General features: G+C 45.9%; 1 protein-coding gene across 1 annotated transcript; it reads right to left on the bottom strand.

Moving 5' to 3' along the window:
- Positions 1 to 1,732: 1,732 nt before the first annotated feature.
- Positions 1,733 to 16,026, bottom strand: RSL1D1 (ribosomal L1 domain containing 1). The gene is made up of 9 exons (XM_001145071.8): positions 15,820 to 16,026; positions 14,691 to 14,830; positions 12,083 to 12,221; positions 11,110 to 11,258; positions 10,916 to 11,017; positions 6,322 to 6,415; positions 6,110 to 6,235; positions 4,110 to 4,400; positions 1,733 to 2,520 (listed from the first exon to the last, which is right to left on the bottom strand). The coding sequence occupies exons 1-9, from the start codon at positions 15,922 to 15,924 to the stop codon at positions 2,194 to 2,196; spliced, it is 1,473 nt and encodes a 490-aa protein (XP_001145071.3). The 5' UTR covers positions 15,925 to 16,026; the 3' UTR covers positions 1,733 to 2,193.
- Between the last annotated feature and the right edge of the window lie 7,538 nt (positions 16,027 to 23,564).

Genomic DNA, 23,564 nt, shown 5'->3' on the forward strand with positions numbered 1-23,564 from the left:
CAAGAAGCTGGGACCACAGGCATGTTCCACCACACCCAGCTTGTTTTTGGTAAAGATGGGGTTTTGCCATATTGCCCAGGATGGTCTCGAACTCCTGGGTTCAAGCAATCCACCCAGCGTTCCAAAGTGCTGGGATTATGTTGGGAAAAGCTGAGTGTTGGGAGAAGCTGAGGCAGGGCTTCCATTCTGACATAATGTAAGAGTCTTGGAATATGTCCAGGGTCAAGGGTCTAAAACCCCTTGTGGTCTTTGGAACACCAAGCTCTGCGCTAAAGGGTGGAAGGCTGCCCTGACGCACCATAATCTAAGCCCAGGGCATAAAATCCCTCGTGGCTTGGATAGAATCCAGGGCCTGTGGCTCTGGAATGTCTAGACTTGCTGGCTCCTTGCTCTCCCAGGATCGACTGTAACTTGAGTTAAAAGAACCTGCTCTCCATTATCTCAAGTAGCAGAGCAAATGCTAAACCATCACAGCTGTAAATCATGTGCTTAAAGCAAGGTGCCCTTCTGACCTCCACATTCTCACCATCTGTTTCTTTGTTGGATCACCAATAAATAGCGTGGGCTCCCAGAGCTCAGGGCCTTCACAGCCTCCACAATCCCGATGGTCTGCTGGTCCTTCTTCTCTCTCAAACTGTCTTTTTCTCAATCCTTTGACTCCACTGGACTTTGTCACCCCCACGACCTGGTGTTGGGTCTGGTCACCCTAACAGGGTTACAGATGTGAGCCACTGCATCTAGCACCCACATTATCTTTGAAAGCAGTTGAGTCTTTGGCATGCAAGAACATTCCTGCACTGCAGTGAATCTGTGAACTTACTACTACGGATGCATACCAATTCACAACCAGTGAAAGGCCAAGTACCTAAAAAGGTGTTTACTGCTTCAGAATATACTTGACAATTGTGGAAACGTTAGCAATCTACTCTTCCAAGATTCCTTGGAGTTGTCATACATAAGCAAATCCATATGGACTGAGGAATAAGGAGGAAGAGGATAAGGCTTATGGAAGATAAATCATGTTCTTGCCTCCGGTAGGTAGGATTCAATTTAGTCCCTGTATAAATGACTCCATGTTAATTTCCCTTCCTATATGGATGCTAATCCAGTGACTCATAAGCTTAGACCAACAAGCTCAGCATGAAAGCCAAGAAACTTCTGTTTCTCCTAAATTCCGTAGCCGACTCTCATACAGCGAGACCCTCACTGGGCCACTCTGGGAATGACTACTAATGAATATGATGGAGTCCATGTGAATAATGGTTGAGCAGGTGAGGAAAAGGGTCACATCACAGACCTCAAGTCAGACCCACTGATTCGGAAAGCCAACAGTATCCTCAGAAGCAAAGCAATGTTATACTTTGTTTTTTCTGAGACAGAATCTCACTGTCACCCAGGCTACAGCACAGTGGGGTGATCGTGGCTCACTGGAGCCTCAACCTCTTGCGCTCACTTGATCCTTCCACCTCAGCCTCGTGAGGAGCTGGGAGCACAGATGCACACCACCATGCCACACTAATTTTTTTTTTCTTTTGTAGAGATGGGGTTTTACCAAGTTGCCCAGGCTAGTCTCAAACTCCTGGGCTCAAGCAATCCTCTCACCTTGGCTACCTAAAGTGCTGAACAACCACAGAGAAGCACTCTATTTTTCCCTCTATTACATTAGCAAATACACAGAAGGACAATTTAGAAACAGATTATACCCAGGGAACATATGTCAGGATTACTTATGGAGGTTTTATTATTTTTATTTATTTTTGAGACAGAGTCTTGCTCTGTCATCAGGCTGGAGTGCAGTGCCTCACTGCAACCTCCGCCTCCCAGGTTCAAGCAATTCTCCTGCCTCAGCCTCCCTAGTAGCTGGGATTACAGGTGTCCACCCTAATAGCTGGGATTACAGGTGTCCACCACCACGCCCAATTAATTTTTGTATTTTTGGTACAGACAGGGTTTCACCATGTTGGCCAGGATGGTCTCGATCTCGTTGACCTCGTGATCCGCCTGCCTCGGCCTCCCAAAGTGCTGAGATTACAGGCGTGAGCCACCGCCCCTGGACTACTTATGGAGGTTTTAAAAAATCTTTTAAGTCCAGGCCTGACGTTTAGAGAAGGTTACAAAGGCGGTCAGGATCTGAGTATTTCCAAAAAGCTCTGGAGGCAGCACTGAGGTTTCCTTCCAGTTGAATCACTGACTTTAGGTCGACTGGGGTACTTTGGGTTTTTTGGGCCATTTTTTGGGGGTGTGGGAAGCTTTTCTCACAGATTTACTAGGAGTGGTGAAGAACTTGGCCTCTGGCTTTTTTGGAGTCTGTCTCGCATCTTTTTTCCCCAGCGAAGGACTTTTTTCCTTCACTGCCTCTTCTTTGATTTTTGGCTTCTTCTCTGGGCTTTTCCCTGGGGTCTCAGACTCTGCAGCTTTTGGGGTCTCAGATGCTGGCAAAGCCTTTCTTTTCTTCCCACGAGGTGTGCTGGGATTAGGACTCTTTGCTGGAGACTTCTTTCCTGTGGCATGTTTTTGAATCTAAGAAAAAAAAAAGTAAGTTTAATATAGAAAAAGCCACAAAACCTGACACTCTAACTCCAGGAGTTACTGTTTTTATTTGTATTTATTTATTTTTGAGACGGAGTTTTGCTCTTGCTGCCCATGCTAGAGTGTGATGGCACAATCTCAGTTCACTGCAACCTCCGCCTCCAGAGTAGCTGGTATTATAGGTGTGTGCCACCACGCCCGGCTCATTTTTTGTATTTTTAGTAGAAACAGGGTTTCACCATGTTAGCCAGGCTGGTCTCCAACTCCTGACCTCAGGTGATCCACCTGCCTCGGCCTCCCAAAGTGCTAGGATTACAGGCGTGAGCCACTGTGCCCGGCCAAGTTACTGTTTTTCAGCGCATGGCCAAGTTACTGTTTTTATTAGTTAACCCCCAAAAGGTACACCTCAGCATGATGACAGAAATAAGCTGTATTCCACTATTAAGAATGAGGTATAGGTGAGGTGGCTCATGCCTGTAATCCCAGCACTATGGGAGGCTGAGGCAGGTGGATTACTTGAGGCCAGGAGTTCAAGAGTAGCCTGGCCAACATGGCAAAACCCCATGTCTACTAAAAATACAAAAATTAGCCAGGCATGGTGGCACACACCTGTAATCCCAGCTACTCAGGAGGCTGAGGCACGAGAATTGCTTGGGCATGAAAGGTGGAGGTTGCTGTGAGCCGAGATCATGCCACTGCACTCCATCCTGGGCAACAAAGTGAGACGTTGTCTCAAAAAAAAAAAAAAAAAAAACGAATTGTGAAGACCCAGAGGTCTTCCTGGTGCAATCAGAGGAAAACCACCTTTCCCTATGACTGAGGGGAGGGAATCCTGGAAGCACCATGAGGAGCACAGCAGAGACACATGGGAGCAAATCCTGAGTCTTCCAACTGTAGCTGCACATCCCTGGCACATGGTGTAGGGCAGGGGTTCCCAGATTCTCCGTGTAAAAGCCAACTGGTGGCTGAGTGTGGTGGGTTCATGCCTGTAATCCCAGCACTTTGGGAGGACAAGGCGGGCGGATCACCTGAGGCCAGGAGTTCAAGACCAGCCTGGCCAACATGGCAAAACCCCGTCTCTACTAAAAACACAAAAATTAGCTGGGCATGGTAGTGCGCGCCTGTAATCCCAGCTGCTCGGGAGGCTGAGGAAGGAGAATTGCTTGAACCAGGGAGGCGGAGGTTGCAGTGAGCTGAGATCATGCCACTGCACTCTAGCCTGGGTGACAGAGTGAGACTCCATCTTCAAAAAAAAGCAAAGCAAAAAAAAAAAAAAAAAAAAAAAGCCAACTGGTTGGGACTAGGTGTGGTGGCTCACACTTGTAATCCCAGCACTTTGGGAGGCCAAGGTGGGAAGACTGTTTTGACCCCCGGAGTGTAAGACCAGTCTGGGCAATATAGCAAGATCCCATCTCAAAAAAAAAAAAAAAAAGGTACGATAAATCATGATATGATAACCACCTTCACAGTTCTTTGGGTTCACTCTAATATTTTTCATCATTTATTGCTCAGCACAGTACCTGCCTGACACAGTAGCCACTGAACCAATCCATTATGAACAGTAAATATTAAAACAATACCTCTACTTTTTCATTAGCTGGAGTCTTCTTTCCTATTGGTACCAGCTGTGGAATTTCGTCTTCGGATTCATTTGTTGCTTTAACTTGGGCTTTTCCTCTGCCACGTTTTTTCTTCCCATGCTCTGGGGTCTGTTCCTTCTTTGATTCAGGTTTCTTCACTGTAGTATCACCACTGTCAGGTGCCACATCATCTTTACTAAGAACTGATGCAGTCTTCCTAGCCTGCTGCCTCTTCTTCTTCCTCTCCTTTTGTTTTTCAAAATTTCTTTCTCTTCGTTTTCTCCTTGCCTCCTACCAAAAAACACCATACAAACATTTTAGCAGGAACAGTTCTGTTGGTTAACAAACGGCATAGATGTACCACGTGCAGTTTTGATTATCCATAAGCCCCTAAATGGACCTCCATCTATACAGAGAACAAACTCCCTAACCAGCACTGGAACCTCAACCGCAGTTTTCGACTCACAGCCAAACATGCATTTTATGCAGTAAATTATATACCGGCATTTCAGAATCTGACTATCTAAAGTATACAGTTAAGAGACTTTTGTGAAACACAGTATGGTTTAGAGTGTAAAGAATAATACTCAGCTGGGCGCGGTGGCTCACGCCTGTAATCACAGCACTCAGGGAGGCTGAGGCAGGAGGATCACTTGAGGTCAGGACTTCGAGATCAGCCTGGTAAACATGGTGAAACCCCATCTCTATTAAAACCACAAAAATTAGCTGGGCATGGTGATACGTGCCTGTAGTTCCAACTACTCAGGAGGGTGAGGCACAGAGAATCATTTGAACCTGGAAGGCGGGGGGTTGTAGTGAGCTGAGATCATGCCACTGCACTTCAGCCTGGGCGACAGAGTGAAACTCTGTCTCAAAAACAAAATTAAAAATTCATTGGACACAATTAACATGGCTAAAGAGAGAAACACTAGGAGATCAGTCTAACAAATAGCAAAAAATTAAATTTTCTCTCCTTCCGAAAGCTTCTCTTGCTAGAGTACGAGTAATACTGAAAACCTACAAACCAAGCTCAGGAGGTATCTGTGAGCATAACCTCCGACATCCAAATACGTGCACATTAGGTGAACTGGTGTGTTGAAATTATCCTAATCCCAGTCCCAACGAATGTAGGTGTACGAGTTTGTCCTGTGATGAAACAGCGCCTTTTCTAGGGTTGGCTCTTGCCTGTTACCCTTTTCCCTGAGCTATCAGGATTAAACTCCAGCCACCTACAACCGTGGATGGGAATAACTGGGTAAATAATTATGTCAATTCCTTTTATTACTGTTTCAAATGTATATATAGCTCACATTTATTTCAATGTTTAATATTTTAAATGTTTTGGTCTTTATTTAGAAGTATGGTGATGTTTCTATGACTGGAAATATGTGGTAGGAACTTAACTCAGGCCCCCTCAAAAGCCAGTTAATCCAGGCCAGGCATAGTAGCTCATGCCTGTAATCCCAGCACTTTGGGAGCCCAAGGCAGGCGGATCGCTTGAGCTCAAGAATTCAAGATCAGCCTGGGAAACAGGGCGACCATGTGTGTACAAAAAATAATTTAAAAATTAGCTGGGCATGGTGGAGCATGCCTGCAGTGCCAGCTACTCGGGAGGCTGAAACAGGATTGCTTGAGCTCAGGAGGTCAAGGCTGCCGTGAGCCTTGATCACGTCACTGTGCTCCAGCCTGGGGGACAGAGTGAGACCCTGTCTCTCTAAAAAAACCCAGCAAGCACTGGATCTAACAAAAATTAAAAAAAAATCCAATTTATCAATAAATACAAGATATTTCTATCTTAATGCGCATTACTAACATCAACTACCTCATGTAAAGTGACAAAAGCACACCCATTTTACCTCATGTAAAGTGACAAAAGCACAACCACCAGAAAACCAGAAGATAACTGAAAAGTCGGGCAGGGATGATGGTCTACTTCTCTCCTAGTGACTGAATTTACACCCTTCATTATTCATTCTGTAAGTATTTAAAATTCTACTAACTTTTTTCTTCTTATTAAGCAAAGATCTTTTGGTGGCTTCATCCCAATTGCTGACAAATGAGGAAAAGATGGGAAGTGCAGCTGATTTCTCAGTTTTCACAAACAGGAGTTTCACGCTCTCCCACTTCTGAAACAAAGAAAAGAGTAACATCGTCTACATATACTTTGTTTCTTTTAAATGAACAATCAATTGATGCACCTGTAATACTGTACCTCTGGCAATTTTTCTGAAAGTCCTTTGGTGACAGCAACAATGTTTTCAATGATGTGCTCAATTTGCATTCCAACGTGACCAATACGTATAGCACTGAAATTTAATATAGTATTAGACAAGATTTTAAAAAACCATTTTTCAAAATAAACCAGGCAGGTATATGAGAAATATAAATACATAATCCTCAAGTTTTTCTTTTTCTTTTAAAAAGGTAGAAATATTAATCCCGGGCAACATGGCAAAATCCTGTCTCTACCACACTAACAAAAATTAACTGGGCATGGTGGTACATGCCTGTAATCCCAGTTCAGGAGGCTGAGGCAGAAAAATCACCTGAGCCCAAGGAACTCAAGGCTACATACAGTGAGCCCAGATCTGGCGACTGCACTCCAGCCTGGGTAACAGGGAAAAACACAGTCTGAAAAACAAAACAAAACAAAAAAACAAACAAAAAAATCCCATTAAAATCTTTAGGTTCTAAATATATTTTATTTCATTTTTGAGACAGGGTTTTCCTGTCGCCCAGGCTGAAATGCAGTGGCACAATCAATGTACTGGGCTTAAGTAATCCTTCCAACTCAGCCTCCGGAGTAGCTGGGACTATAGGTCACCCAGCTGATTTTTGTATTTTTTGTAGAGATGGGTTCTCACTCCTGAGCTCAAGTGATCCACCAGGCTGGTATGGAACTCCTGGGCTCAAGTGATCCTCCTGCCTCAACCTCCCAAAGTGCTGGGATTATACGCATGAGTCACCACACCCAGCCTAAATATGTTTTAAAGGAAGATTATCATCTTTCATGTACTAGAAATTCCTTCTACCTAAAGTAAAATGTCACATCATGAAGGGGTGATTTTTTTTTTTTTTTTTGAGATGGAGTTTGCTCTGTCGCCCAGGCTGAAGTGCAGTGATGTGATCTCGGCCCACTGCAACCTTCGCCTTCTGGGTTCAAGCAATTCTCCTGCCTCAGCCTCCCTAATAGCTGAGATTACAGGCGCATGCCACCATGCCCAGCTAATTTTTTTTTTTTTTTTGAGATGCAGTTTCACTCGTTGCCCAGGCTGGAGTGCAATGGCGTGATCTTGGCTCACTGCAACCCCCACCTCCTGGGTTCAAGCGATTCTCCTGCCTCAGCCTCCCGAGTAGCTGGGATTACAGGCATGCGCCACCACGCCTGGCTAATTTTTTGTATTTTTTTTTTTTTTTAGTACAGACGGGGTTTCTCCATGTTGGTCACGCTGGTCTCAAACTCCCGACCTCAGGTGATCCGCCTGCCTCGGCCTCTCAAAGTGCTGGGATTACAGGCGTGAACCACTGCGCCCGGCCTAATTTGTGTATTTTTAGTAGAGATGGGGTTTCACTGTGTTGGCCAGGCTGGTCTCAAACACCTGCCCTCAACTGATCCACCTGCCACGGTCTCCCAAAGTGCTGGGATTACAAGCGTGAGCCACCATGCCCAGCCGAGGCAGTGATTAAAGAGCTGGCAGCACCTGACTGTGAGGTTAGGCGCATTGGGAGGCAGGGCCAGAGGAGGTTCTACCTTTATCTTAGACAACCCCATGTCGCTGAGTCCGCCTTCAAGCTGTTCTAAAGGGACCTACCTCCAGGAGGGACCTACCTCCAGGAGGGTCACCTGCTCTCTCTATAGTTCTACTGCTCTACCCAGCCGCCATGTTCAAGAATAAATAGTTCTGTGGCTGGCCGTGGTGGCTCACGCCTGTAATCCCAGCACGTTGGGTGGCCGAGGTGGGCAGATCACGAGGTCAGGAGACCGAGACCATCCTGGTTAACATGGTAAAACACCGTCTCTACTAAAAAAATACAAAAAAATTAGCTGGGCATTGTGGTGGGCGCCTATAGTCCCAGCTACTCGGGAGGCTGAGGCAGAAGAATGGCGTGAACCCGGCAGGCGGAGCTTGCAGTGAGCCAAGATCAAGCCACTGCACTCTAGCCTGGGCGACAGAGCAAGAACTCTGTCTCAAAAAAAAAAAAAAAGAGTAAATAGTTCTTGTCCCTGGTGGAGTAGTGTCTTTCAGCTACAAGCAAGACCATCCCTTCAGGTGAAACAGAGTGCAGGCAGAAGCCCAGTGGGAAGCCTGGAGGGCTCAGCGCTGGGGCCAGAAGGAAGTGAGCCAGAAGGAAGGCTGTCAGCACAGTGTCTGCGGAATGAGGAATGAGACGGACTGTTGCTCCTCTCTCTCTTCAGCCAAAGACTGGGCACTGCCCACTCCCTGTGCCTGTTACCACCTGCCTGCAAGCACACCTGAGCATCCCAGATGGAAAGATGGTGGGGGGGAAGAAGGGAGAGGAACAGAAGTGGAAGACGAAAATAAATTATTATGCTGGGGAAAGGTAAGAGAGGAAATAAAGAAAGATTTCTTTTTTTCTCAATTGTCTGCAACTTTCTTTAAGCTGTTGCTTTTGCCTTGGAAAATCCCCAGTGGCAGGAGACTGCTGCTCCTTTACCTGCCTTCATGGTACCATCTTCTTCTCCCAGATACTCATGGGTCCCATAAACAAGGCCTGAACTTCTAGCCAACCACTTCCATGAGCCACTACTTTGACATCAGCCTTTAACCAAAGGGGTAGGGGTCTAGGCCCCGTGACCAACTCTTCTAGGCTACTTCATTACACCTGATGAAGGGCTTCCCAGCGGCAGGCTAAAGACAACACCAGAGATCACCTGTCCTGCCCACCAGTACCCTGCTCTGCTCTACCTGGAGACACTCCCCTGGGGTCAGGCCTCCCTGGTGAGCAGAGGCAAGAAGTCTGTGTTGTTTTCTGCCGACTGTGGCCACTGGGTCTGCACGGCTCCTGGGGAATCTCTGGGTGGAAGGGCAGTGGCCTACAGCTCTGCCCTACTGGCAGCTAGCCATCTCCACACCACAGTCAGCAAGTGAAGTACTTCATAAAATGTATTTTCAATACATTTAAAACCTGCCCTACCTCCCCAAGCTGATACACTGCCAATAATACAAACTGAAGTCACTTCTCAGCCTAATAAAATAGCCTGAACCGCATCCTTTGCTCAGCCAGAGGTTGGAAGCAATCACTGCCCTAAAACATCTGTTCTAGTAGGTAAGACTAGGTGTGGGGGCTCCGCCTAGCTCAGTATCCAGGGTAAGGTTAAACCAATATGACAACACACATACCAAATAGGCAGATGAACAGGATAAGTGCTGAATTCATTTAATAGGAAGTTAAACCAAGAATGAGGTGGATCTTCACTTTAAGGGGTAATATGGTGCTTTTAAAGGACAATCTGAGGCCAGGTGTGGTGGCTCACGCCTATAATCTCAACACTTTTGGAGGCCAGGACAGGAGGACCGGTTTTGTCTAGGGGTTCAAGTCTAGATGGGGCAAAATAGTGAGACCCCGCCGCTACAAAACATTGAAAAATTAGCCAGGTATGGTGATGTGTGTCTGTAGTCCCAGCTACTCAGGAGGCTGAGGTGGAAGGATTGCTTGAGCCAAGGAGTTGGAGGTTGCAGTGAACTGTGACTGCACCACTGAGTGCAGTGGCATGATAAAGGACAAGCTCAAAGCCTAGAACTAGTCATGTTCTCCAAGCATTCATCTTACTCTCCCTGCTTTTCTTAGTATCTGGAGCTGCCCCGTCCAATGCAGTGACCATCAGCCACTAGCCACATGTGCCTATTTTAAATTAACTAAAAATTCAGCTTCTAACACAGTAGCCATATTTCAAGTGCTCAATAGCTACATGCAAGTAGTGCCTACTGTATGAGACAGCACAGATGCAGGCCATTTCCATCACAGTAGAAAGTGCTATCAGACAACATTGTTCTAGAGAACTGAACTTTTTTTTTTTTTCATTTAAAGACAGTCTTGCTCTGTCATTCAGGCTGGAGAACAGTGACAAGAACATGGCTCACTGCAGTCTTGACCTCCTAGGCTCAAGTGATCCTCCTGCCACAGCCTCCTGTGTAGCTGGGAGCACAGGGATGCACCACCACACCTGACTAATGTTCTTGATTTTTCTGTAATTGGCTGGGGGAGAGGGTCTCATTATGTTGCCCAAGCTGGTCTTGCACTCCTGGGCTCAAGCGATCCTCCTGCCTTGGCCTCCCAAAGTGCTGGGATTACAGGCATAAGCCACTGCACCTGACCTGAGAATTGATCACTTTTGAGGAATAGATTTTAGTTTTAAAAAAGGATCTGGAGCCATTAACAAAATCTTTTTAAAAAGGCCAGGTGCAGTGGCTCACGCCTGTAATCCCAGCACTTTGGGAGGCCAAGGCGGGCGGATCATGAGGTCAGGAGATGGAGATCATCCTGGCGAACTCGGTGAAACCCTGTCTCTACTAAAAATACAAAAAGAAATTAGCCAGGCGTGGTGGCAGGCGCCTGTAGTCCCAGCTACTCGGGAGGCTGAGGCAGGAGAATGGCGTGAACCCAGGAGGCGGAGCTTGCAATGAGTCGAGATGGTGCCACTGCACTCCAGCCTGGCAGACAGAGTAAGACTCCATCTCAAAAAAAAACAAAAACAAAAACAAAAAACAAAACAAAATGAATAAGTATATATAAAATCATTGTCAAATACAAGATTAAAAGACGCACACATGCCTTTTACCTACCTGCAAGAACCACTTTTAGAAATGTTTAAGACCGTTCCACCTATACAGTCATTGATCTCTCTTGATAAATTCTTGGACAGAAGGTTTACAGATACTGGAACTCTATAAAATAAACACACAGGCATTCAGAACACAATGCATACACACCTAGAAGCTTCATGCTGCTAAAGTCCAGTCATTACTAAGAAACTTACTTCTTTCTTTGATAGAAATGTCTCCCAATGAGTGAGGGTAAGAGCCGCCTAATTCTGGCATCAGTAAGGAAGAAATCAAAACTGCTCAGAAGGCGGAGCTTGGCTTCATAGGATTTATATTCCTTCTTTAGAGTTTGGAGGGAGATAATCTAGGAAGTATAGAGAAGAATAAAAACAAGAAGTTAGGAATCTAAACAAGGAGAAGAAATACTTAGGCAACAATTTGGATTTGGATTTAAAAATGTCCTAGAGCCATGCCTCTATACTTTAATGAACACTTGAGGGCCTAAAATGTGCCAGGCACTACGCTACATGCTGGGAATACTGAGACAAATGAGAAAAGACCCCAGCTAAAGCAACTTAGATCTAGGTGGGCAACATATATATATTATTATACATATGTTGCTGTATGTGCTCACGCCTGTAATACCAGCCCTTTGGGAGGCCGAGGTGGGTGGATCACCTGAGCTCAGGAGTTCAAGACCAGCCTGGCCAACATGGTGAAACCTCGTCTCTATAAAAATATAAAAATTAGCCGGGCATGATGGCGGGTGCCTGTAATCCCAGCTATTCGGTAGGCTGAGGTGGGAGAATAGCTTGAACCTGGGAGGTGGAGGTTGCAGTGAGCCGAGGTCCTGCCATTGCATTCCAGCCTGGGCGACAGAGCGAGACTCCAAACAAACAAAAAAACTTAGATACCTTAGATCCAGAGGGTAATAAAGACAAGTACACCAACCACAAAACAGCAAATCAGAGAAAAACAAGATGCTGTGGAAGTACAGAGGAATGACACGAGCCACCTCTTTTATAATTTGCAAGATATAAAAGCTACTGATGTACACGCCACCACAAATTAAATTAAAAAGAGAAAAGTAGAAGAAAAATACTAGGAAATACAGCAATGTATTTGTGATACCATTTCGCCTGAATTAAATCCTCTAAATAACTTGAAAATATTAACCAGGCTTCCTACCTGAGAAACGGTTTTAATTCCATGCTTGTTTAAAAGCTTTCTGTAAAACTGTTCTGTCTTTTCAGGAGTTGAATTGGGTTCATCCTTCGTAAATAAACAGATATCTTCTGAATCTGATCGAATACTATGAGGCAAAGTCCTACAAAATACGTGAAAAGAAACCGAGGAAAGCATTATTACACACATTATGCATGTTTGTATCACACAGAATACGCGATAAACTTAGTGTTATTTAAATAACTTTTAGTCATGCCAGTTAAGCAAATAATGCACCAAGAACAACACTTAAAAATACATTTCATGGCCGGTAGTAGTGGCTCAAGCCTGTAATCCCACACTTTAGGGAGGCCAAGGCAGATGGATCACCTGAGGTCAGGAGTTCAAGACCAGCCTGGCCAACATGGTGAAACCCTGTTTCTACTAAAATTATGAAAAATTAGCCAGGCACGGTGGTAGGTGCCTGTAATCCCAGCTACTTGAGAGTCTGAGGCAGGATAATCGCTTCAACCTGGAAGGTGGAGGTTGCAGTGAGCCAAGATCGCACCACTGGACTCCAGCCTGGGTAACAAGAGGCAAACTCCGTCTCAAAAAACAAAAACAAAAAACAAAACTCACTTTCAATGGCAAGTAAATCACAAAAACACACAGGCCCAAGTATCAATTAACACTTGGGATACAACAAGAATTAAAATATACTTAAAGACATCCAAATGCTTGCATATATAATTACTATACATATGTTGCTGTATGTGCACACGTACTGTAATGCACTATAAAAACCTAGCTTAATCAGGACAGGCCTGGTTCAGAATTTTACCTTCTCTAAAACTCTTAGCTCCATAAACATAATAACTCTTTCTTCTTTTCCTTTTTTTGAGACAGGGTTTTGCTCAGTACCCAAGGCTGCAGTGCAGTGGTGTGATCATAGCTCACGATAGCCTCCAGCATAGCTGAGACTCCAGGCACGTACCAGTTGGGTGTAGGCCCAGCCAATTTTTGTATTTTTCGTAGAGACAGGGTTTCGCCACGTAGCCTGGGCTGGTCTTGAATTTGTGGGCTCAAGCAATCCACCTGCCTCAGCCTCCCAAACTGCTGAGATTACAGTGTGAGCCACCACACTCAGCCAACGTAACTTTTTTTTTTTTTTTTGAGATGGGAGTCTCACTGTCGCCCAGGCTGGAGTCTCTGCAACCTCTGCCTCCTGGGTTCAAATGATTCTTGTACTTCAGCCTCCCAAACAGCTGGGATTACAGACGCCCACCATCATGTCTGGCTAATTTTTGTATTTTTAGGAGACATGGGATTTCGCCATGTTGGGTCTGGATGATCTCAAACTCCCAGGCCTCAAATGATCCACCCACCTCACCTCCCAAAGTGCTGAGATTACAGGGATGAGTCACCATGCCCAGCATAACATAACTTTTAAGAATTGAAACAGCCCAGGCATGGAGGCTCATGCCTGTAATCCCAACACTTTGGGAGACTGAGAGGGAGGACTGCTTGAGCCTGAGTTCGAGACCAGCCTGGAGAACATAGTGAAACCTCATCTCTACAAAGATTTCAAAATTAGCTGGGCATGGTGGTGTGCACCTGTAGTCCCAGCTACTTGGAAGGCTGACGTGGGAGGATCACTTGAGTCAGGTCAGGGAGGTCGAGGTTGCAGTGAACACAGATCTCACTATTGTACTCCAGCTGGGCAACAGCGCAAGATCTCGTCTCTTAAAAAAAAAAAAAAAAAAGGAGAGATAAAAGAATCGAAACCAAAAACATGGACTAAACCAAGAGGGACCACCAAACACAATTATGCCACATCTTACAGAAAACAAAATACAAGGGTTTAACTCATTTCTTATGCTTACAACCTATGTTCTGAAGAAGCATTCTGTATAATCACCATGGATTTCTTTTCCAAAGACAGAAATTCACTGCAGTTTTTAATAGTCTCTGTACAAAGGAATAAATTGTAGCCCCAAAGAATTTTTGCTTGACATGGAAAGATAACAGTTTCTAATAAAAAAATAAAATAAAATAAAGCTGTTTAACTTATTCCACCTTTATTCTTTCGAACACCAGGTTTTCGATTCAACAGACCTGATTACGTTAGCTGTCCACCAAGCTCTAAGAAAACTGGTGAAATTTCTAGAAACTTTTAGCACATCTGAATTTCTACGGTTATTTTTTATTATTTTTTATTTTTTTGAGACAGAGTCTTGCTCTGTCGCCTAGGCTGGAGTGCAATGGAGAGATCTCCGCTCACTGCCACTCTCCTGCCTCAGCCTCCCGAGTAGCTGAGATTACAGGCACCCGCCATCATGCCTGGCTAATTTTTGTATTTTTGGAGAGACAGGGTTTTACCATGTTGGCCAGGCTGGTTTTGAACTCCTGACCTCAGGTGATCTGTCCACCTCGGCCTCCCAAAGTGCTGGGATTACAGGTGTGAGCCACCACATCAAGCCTCTATGGTTCTTTTGGACACAGTTGTTTTACTTCACGTCAGATTTTTATTATAAGTTTGCAAAGTTTCCATTAGTAACCACGATGCAATTGTTCGAGTTACAAAGAATAAACACACAGATAAAAACAGCAAAGGTAGAAAATCACAACTTACAATCTGACCCTGAGTTCTTTACTTGGAATTTTCCATAATACCACCATTAAAAATAAACTTTCATTCTCATTCAAAAGCAACCCATAATTGTTTTTCCTGGACTTGCAATGCGTCAAGAGAGCGTCCACTGCCTTTCTAACCTGCAAAGTGGAAATTAGACAAATAAGTGAAATGTTTTCACAATAACTTACACAAATAAGTGAAATGTTCTCAATCTAATTTAGCATTTGCCCCCTCCCACACCTTCTATTTTTTCCCTTCCAACTTCTATTTCAAGGGGTAACCTCCATAACCGTATCTATTAGGATCCTGCAGTTTATATTCACAGAAATCTAAGAATCCATCAAACATGCCTAAGTACCCACTTCCAGTACTGTGTGCAGAAGGGCGCCTCTTCTACTTAAAGAGATTGGGCTAGAGGGAAACGTGCCCCTCCTGCCCTCAATGATGAAAGCAGTAATCCCAGGAAAAACGCAAAGCAAAATGCATTTAGCATTTACTGAGAACTCCTGGCAATTCTCCTGCCTCAGCCTCCCGAGTAGCTGAGATTACAGGCGCCCGCCACCACGCCCAGCTAATTTTTGTATTTTTAGTAGACACGGGGTTTCACCATGTTGGCCAGGCTGGTATCGAACTCCTGACCTCAGGTGATCCACCCGCCTCGGCCTCCCAAAGTGCTGGGATTACAGGCGTGAGCCACCGCGCCCGGCCTACTGAGCACCTTCTTACCATGTACCAGGCCAAAGCGCTTTACACTCATTACCTCTCCCGATCCTGGATAACGGGGAGCGGAAGGGCCCATTTTAAATAACGGGTAACAGACCTGCAAAACTAAGCGATTCGGTCAAGCGCTAATGATAGGGAAGCTAAGCCAGGTCGCCAGGTCTATCTCATCTAGCTCCACAGTACACTTGCAACCCAATTCACTAGCGCCAGGCCGCAGGACCAGGGAAAGCAGGCGCCCACCCACGTGTGTAAAGGGGAGAGACAGCTGAGGCACACGGCCCGCCAGCGACCGTCCCACAGCCCCGGGGAAGTCCGCCGAGCACGCACTCGGGTTCCGGCACCCTGCGCCTCACGAGGTAACCGCCACCCCGCTTCCAAGCCACCCTCCCCAGGAACCACTCACCTGCTCTTTATCCAGCTGCTTCCGTGCTGTCGGGGCCGCTGGAGTCGAGGTGGAGGTTCCAGTAGCGGCTGCAGAAGACAGCGACGCCGAGGCCAAATCCTCCATCTTGTTTCCACCTCGTGAAGAGGCGCGTGTGCAACCCCACTGCTGGCTTCTGGTGCGCACGCGCGAGCAAGGCCCGGCCCCGGAAGCGAGGGGGCGGGAACCGAGCCTCTGTGCGTCATTTCCGGGAGAGCGTGGGGTTTCGCTTTCCGGGGCAGTGGCTGCTGTCAGAATCCCTTCTTTGAGGAGGCACCTGCTCTTCCTCTTTTCTCCAGCTTTCCATGAGCTGTGGGGAGTAGCTTGGGTGTCCCCTCACTCTTACTAGATAGAAATCAAGAAAGCGCCTTGAGGCGAGAGAAGAGTCCCGTCAGGAGGCCCAGTGGAGTCCTCCACACTCCACGGTCCCCGCCTCCGGGAAGGCCGCGCGTGGCATGGGCAGAGCGCGGAATCCTGGCTCCACTGCCCACCTGCCGGTTGACTTTAGGCGACGCCAACCCCAGGCTGGTGAGGAGTCCCTGAAATATAAGGCACGGGAGCCACCCGGAGCCACCCGACCTGCCACGTTAAGCAGCATGAGGGACCGAAAGATGAGTCTGGGCCAGTCTCTTAGGAGCTTCTGGTCTCGCAGAGAGGCGGGAGGTAAGATCCTGTACAAATAAGCGTGGCTGGTCGTGCGCGTGGCTGGCGTCTGGAATCCCAGCGCTCTGGGAGGCCGAGGCGGAGGGATTCCAGGAGTTGGAGACCAGTGCGTGCATATACGAGACTCCGTCTCTCCAAAAATTATAAAGATTAGCCGGCGTGGTGGTGCGCGCCTGTAGTCCCAGCTACTTGGGAGGCGGAGGATGGAGGATCTTGAGGAATTCGAGGCTAGGTGAGTTCTGATCCGCGCCACTGCACTCCAGCGTAGGCAGTAGAGTGAGACCTTGTCGCTAAACAAACAGGTTAGGAGTGGAGGCTGGATAACTGACAAATGGAATACCTTAGAATAGGGGAGTCCAATCTTTTGGCTTCCGTGGGCCACACTGGAAGAAGAATTGTCTGGGCCCATATATAAAACTAATACTAATGATAGCCGATGAGCTTTAAAAAAAAAAATCTAAAAAAAATCTCGTAATGCTTTAAGGAAGCTTACGAATTCGTGTTGGGCTGTATTCAAAGCCTGGCCTCCAGGGCCGCACGCGGCCCTTGGGTAGGACAGGTTTGCTTTGTAATGTCTTCCTCCCACTCCACCCGCCTCCCCAGAGGTACCCTTACCAGTGTCTCCTGGAACCTTCCAGAGATGTTCTAGGCATGTTTAGGAGATACTTCTCCTTTCTCTTGTTGGATGGGTTTAATTAATTTTTTTCCTTTTTTTTTTTTTTTTGTAATGGAGTCTCGCTCTGTCGCACAGGCTGGAGTGCAGTGGCACGATCTGGGCTCACTGTATCCTCCACTTCCCGGGTTCAAGCAGTTCTCTGCCTCAGCCTCCCGAGTAGCTAGGATTACAGGCACGCGCCACAACGCCCGGCTAATTCTTGTATTCTTAGTAAAGATGGGGTTTCACCATCCTGGCCAGGCTGGTCTTGAACTCCTGGACTTCGTGATCCACCTGCCTCGGCCTCCCAAAGTGCTAGGATTATAGGTGTGAACCACCACGGCCAATTTTTTTTTTAAGAGGGAGTCTTGCCCTGACGCCCAGGCTGGAGTGCAGTGATCTTGTCTCACTGCAGTCTCTCCCTTTCGGGTTCAAGCAATTCTCCTGTCTCAGCCTCCCGAGTAGCTGGAACTACAGGCGGACGCCACCATGCCCGGCTACTTTTTTTTTTTTTTTTTTTTTTTTGAGACAGAGTTTTGCTCTTGTTGCCCAGGCTGGAGTGCAATGGCGAGATCTCAGCCCACTGCAACCTCCGCCTCCTGAGCTCAAGCGATTCTCCTGCCTCAGCCTCCCCAGTAGCTGAGATTACGGGCATGCACCACCATGCCTGGCTAATTTTTTTTTTTTTTTTTTTTTTTTTTTTGAGACGGAGTCTCGCTCTGTCGCCCAGGCTGGAGTGCAGTGGCGCGATCTTGGCTCACTGCAAGCTTCGCCTCCTGGGTTCACGCCATTCTTCTGCCTCAGCCTCCCGAGTAGCTGGGACAACAGGCGCCCGCCACCACGCCCGGCTAATTTTTTTTTTTGTATTTTTAGTAGAGACAGGGTTTCACCGTGTTAGCCAGGATGGTCTCGATCTCCTGACCTCGTGATGCGCCTGCCTCGGACTCCCAAAGTGCTGGGATTACAGGCGTGAGCCACCGCGCCCGGCGTTAATTTTGTATTTTTAGTAGAGACGGGGTTTGTCCATGTTGGCCAGGCTGGTCTCGAACTCCTGACCTCAGGTGATCCACCTTGGCCTCCCAAAGTGCTGGGATTACCTGTGTGAGCCACTGTGCCCAGCCTTTTTTTTTTTTTTTTTTTTTTTTTTTTTTTTTTTTTTTTTTTTTTTAAGAAACGGAGTCTGGCTCTGTCACTCAGGTTGGAGTGTAGTGTCATGACTATAGCTTACTGCAGTTTGGAACTGCTAGGTTCAACAGATCCTCCGGCTTCAGCTTCCTGAGTAGGTAGGACTAAAGGTTCAGGTCACCACGTCCTGCTAACTTTTACAATTTTTTTGTAGAGATGAGGACAGGGAGGGGGTCTCACCATGTTGCCCAGGTTGGTCTCAAACTCCTGGCCTCAAGGGATCCTCCCACCTCAGCCTCCCAAAGTGCTGGGGTAATATGCATAAACCACTGGACCTGGTCAAACTTTTACTTTTTAGAAAAAGACATATAGTAGCCTAGTATACCCATTGTTCCGCACCTTGCTTTTTCTTCTTAATATACCTTGGAGATTGTTCCAAGTCAGTACACAAAGCTCTGCCTCATCTTTTTAAATGGCTCTGTGGTGTTCCACCATGCAACAACACTACAGTTTATTTAGGAACTTTTTTAGGCGCCTTCAGGTTGGTTTCAGACTTTTTGCAACTAGTTATATAAAGTTTTGAGAGATGGAGGAATGAGAGTAATAGGCTTTCCTTCAATTGTTTTCAAAAGGTGTTCCTTCCATGAAAGGATGTTCTGCTAATCTCTAGTAATAGCCTTGTGTTTAATCAAGTTGTAGAAGAAATGTTCTGAAATCATTGGCACCTGCTTCCCTTTGTGTATTCTAGAATATTAGTAAGAGTGGTTTCCTTTTAGCACAGCTTAATGAATTGTTACACTGGGCTTTGTTGATCCATGTTTTGTAGTATTCTTGAGAGTATGGAGGCTATCAGATGTTCTTTCACCTGAACTTAAGTTTGAGAACCATACTTGTAGGCCAAGGACACAGCATGAATGCTGGTGAAAGTGTATGGAAGTGTTTGGAAGCAGTACATAGCTAGAGCAGGAATGTGCAGAGGGGAGGAATGGGAGATGCAGTTTGGAAAGTAGGTAAAGGAATGAATTCATTATCAAGCTGAGGGTTTATACTCACTTTGGAGAAATTGTAAAGATAAAAGGTTTTTGAACTGGCAGTAGAGAAGAAAAGATAGTGATCATTTATGCGTTAGGTAAGTTAATAATCTGGTTGTGATATTGTGGTTTTAAAGATGTGTCCTATCTATGGATTCTTTGATACCTCTCCCCTCAACTAATGAGGCTTCGTTTCCCTCCCCTTGAGTATAGACTGAACTTAGTGGCTTGCTTCTATGAAACAATATGGCAGAAGTGATGCTATATCACTTCTGAGATTAGGTTATAAAAAGACTGTAGTTTCATGGCCGGGCGAGGTGGCTCATGCCTGTAATCCCAGCACTTTGGGAGGCCGAGGCGGGCAGATCACAAGGTTAGGAGATCGATACCATCCTGGCTAACATGGTAAAACCCCATCTCTACTAAAAATACAAAAAAAAATTAGCCGGGCTTGGTGGCGGGCACCTGTAGTCCCAGCTACTCGGGAGGCCGAGGCAGGAGAATGGCGTGAACGCGGGAGGCAGAGCTTGCAGTGAGCCGAGATCTCACCACAGTACTCCAGCCTGGGTGACAGAGCGAGACTCCGTCTCAAAAAAAAAAAAAGACCGTAGTTTCATCTTTGATGTTCTTTCTCTCCCTGTTTCCCTCTCTCATTTACTCCCTCCCTCATTACTTGTAAGGCAGCCCTGGAGAGAGGGAAGCCAGCTGCCATGTTGTGAGGACACTCGGGCAGCCACACAAGTGAGGTTGGAAGTGGATCCTCCCCGGGTCCAACCTTGAGATGATTGCAAACTCAAGAGGCCCTGAGCCAGAACCACTCAGCTAGGTTGCTCCCAGATTCCTGACCCATAAAAACTGTAATATCATAAATGTGTGTTCTTTTAAGGCACTAAATTGGGGTAATTTGTTATCCATCAGTAGATAACTAGTACAGATTAGTATACCTCCTGTCTTCAGACTCATAGACATATTCACCTGTCTTGGAAAAGTCCTATTAGGACCTTATCCTCGGCAAGTCCCATCGTGAATCATCATCTTCTCAAACCTGCTTCTCTTCTTGTGTGTGTGTGTGTGTGTGTGTGTGTGTGTTTTGAGATGGAGTCTTGCTCTGTCGCTCAGGCTGGAGTGTAGTGCAGTGGCACAGTCTCGGCTCACTGCAACCTCTCCCTCCCAAGTTCAAGCGATTCTCATGCCTCAACCTCCCGAGTAGCTGGGATTACAGGCACACGCCACGGTGCCCGGCAAATTTTTGTATTTTTAGTAGAGACGGGGTTTCACCATGTTGGCCAGGCTGTGCTCGAGCCCCTGACCTCAAGTGATCCACCCACCTCCGGCTCCCAAAGTGCTGGGATTACAGGCATGAGCCACTGCTCCCGGCCCCTCTTGTGTTTTCTGTTTCCATCATTGGTATCACCAAGCCAAATATGAGAGTTATTCTTAACTCTTTCCTTCTCATCCCCGAAACATAGTCAATAACAAAGTCTTGCTTGTTCCTTTTTTTTTTTTTTTTTTTTTGAGATGGAGTCTCACTCTGTAGCCCAGGCTGGAGTGCACTGGCGCAATATCATCTCACTGCAGCCTCCACCTCATGGGTTCAAGCGATTCTCCTGCCTCAGCCTCCCAAGTAACTGGGATTACAAGCGTGTGCCACCATGCTCCGCTAATTTTTGTATTTTTAGTAGTGATGGGGTTTCACCGTGTTGGCCAGGCTGGTCTTGAACTCCTGACCTCAAGTGATTCTCCTGCCTCTGCCCTCCAAAGTGCTGGGATTACAGGCATGAGCCACTGCACCGAGCCCTTGTTTATTCTTTTTAAATGTCTCTTGCATGTATCCAATTCTTTTTATTCCTGCCACGTTGTGGTAGAGGACATTATCATGTATTTGTTTTTTGTTTTTTGCCTAGATTACTGCAACAACCTCTTAACTTGTCTTCCCACCTCTACTTTTGCATCTTTTATTTTTATTTATTTTAGTTTTGGGACAAGGTCTCACTCTGTCACGCAGGCTGGAGTGTGGTGGGGTGATCACAGCTCACTGCAGCCTCAACCTCCCGGACTCAAGTGATCCTCCCACCTCAGACTCCCAAGTAGCTGAAATTACAGGTGTGTGCCACCATGTCCGCCTAATTTTTTAACTTTTTTGTAGAGATGGGGTTCTCCCTATGTTACCCAGGCTGATCTCGAACTCCTGGGCTCAAGTGATCCTCCCACCTAGGCCTCCCAGAGTGTTGGGATTACAGGTGTGAGCCATCACTTCCAGCCTAATTTTGCATCTTACAGTCCATTCTCTACCCGTCGGATGGCGTAATCTTTTTAAAATTGAAATCTGATCATATCAAACTGTGCTGCATCACCTTCATTGGATTCTTGTCATTAGGATGAGGTATTCCTTAATTTGCCTTGTATGTATCACAGTTTGCATCTCTTGTCTGGCATCCTGTGTAGTTTAGTATTTGTCCAAGAAAATAGTGTTGCAGTTTGAAAGGTAAATCATATGGACTGGGCATGGTGACTCATGCTTGTAATCCTAGCACTTTGGGAGGCCGAGGTGGGATTTCTTGAGCTTAGGAGTTCAAAGCTGCAGTTAGCTATGCTTGTGCTACTGTACTCCAGCTTGGGTGACAGAGTGAGACCTTGTCTAAAAAAAAAATAAGTAAAAATTTTTAAAAGATAAGTAACATGGTCACTCTCAACATGGTAGGCACTCTTCATCTGGTCCCTTTCTTTTTATCTCTCTAACTTCATACCCTGCCACTCAACCCTTCAATCTTTAAGTCCTAGTTTCAACTCTGCAGGTTCTACTTTTCTTCATACCTTCCAATGTACTGTCACTTCTTCCTGGAACACTATCACCTTGTACCTCCATATCCCATCCCCACATATATTAACTCATCCTTCTAATTTCTGCTTCAGATTACTTCTGGAGAATTGTAGCTTAGATAATCCTGTCCTTTTACCCCAAAATATTTATAGTTTTCCTACTATAATTGGCTCTCCCCCATTTGAGGATAAGCTTTGAGAGGGTAGGAGAGAGCCAGTTAATGGTAGGAAAACTACAAATGGTATCTTCACTATTTTTCCTTATTTATTTATTATAAGTGACATAAATAGTATTTCTTTAGAATGAATAATGCATTAGAATGGCCTGAGACAGGGCTTAAGGGGATGAACATAGGAAACTATTGTGGTATCAAGATCTGATGGTAGGGTGATAGTGAGGACAGGGTACTTATACTGCTTGACCTGAGCTTGGACATAGAAGGAGAGAAATGTAGATTACTCCCTAATTCTAAGAGCCTGAAAAGCTGGGCAAATGGGTGGTATTAATAGAACTGGGGAAGAAAGGAGGAGCAGCAGATTTAGAGGGAAAACGTAAGATTCCTTTTCAATAGAGTCCTGTACCACATAATGATGTTTCTTTCAACAACAGACCCACATACATGGTCACATAAGATCATAATGGAGCTGAAAAATTCCTGTCACCTAGTGATGTCATAGCCATCATAATGTCAGAGCATTCCTCACATGTTTGTGGTGATGCTGGTATAAACAAACCTGCACTGCCCCCAAGTATGGCAAATATAATTATGTACAGTACATAATTACTTGATAATAATAAACAACTATGTTACTGGTTTATGTATGTACTATACTGTATTTTTTTTTTTTTAGGGATGGGATCTTACTACATTGCCCAGGCTGTTCTTGAACTCCTGAGCTCAAGTGGTCCTCCTGCCTTATCCTCCTGAAGTGTTGGGCATGAGATTACAGGGGTGAGCCACCATGCCCTGCTATACTGTACTTTTTTTTTTTTTTTTTTTGAGACAGAGTCTCACTCTGTCACCCAAGGTGGAGTGCAGTGGCACAATCTCAGCTCACTGCAACTTCCACCTCCTGGGCTCAAGCGATTCTCCTGCCTCAGCCTCCCGAGTAGCTGGGATTACAGGCGTCTGCTGCCATACCCGGCTAATTTTTGTATTTTTAATAGAGATGGAGTTTCGCCATGTTGGCCAGGCTGGTCTTGAACTCCTGGCCTCAGGTGATCTGCCTGCCTCAGACTCCCGAGGTGCTGGGATTACAGGCGTGAGCCACCACACCCGGCCTATACTGTACTTTTTATAGTTATTTTAGAGTGTATCCCTTCTACTTATAAAAAAAAAGTTAACTGTAAAACAGCCTCAGAGAGGTCCTTCAGGAGATATTCCAGAAGAAGGCATTGTTACCATAGGAGATGACAACTCCATGTGTCAGTG

This window comes from Pan troglodytes, chromosome 18 (assembly GCF_028858775.2).
Source record: "Pan troglodytes isolate AG18354 chromosome 18, NHGRI_mPanTro3-v2.0_pri, whole genome shotgun sequence".
Taxonomy (NCBI): domain Eukaryota; kingdom Metazoa; phylum Chordata; class Mammalia; order Primates; family Hominidae; genus Pan; species Pan troglodytes.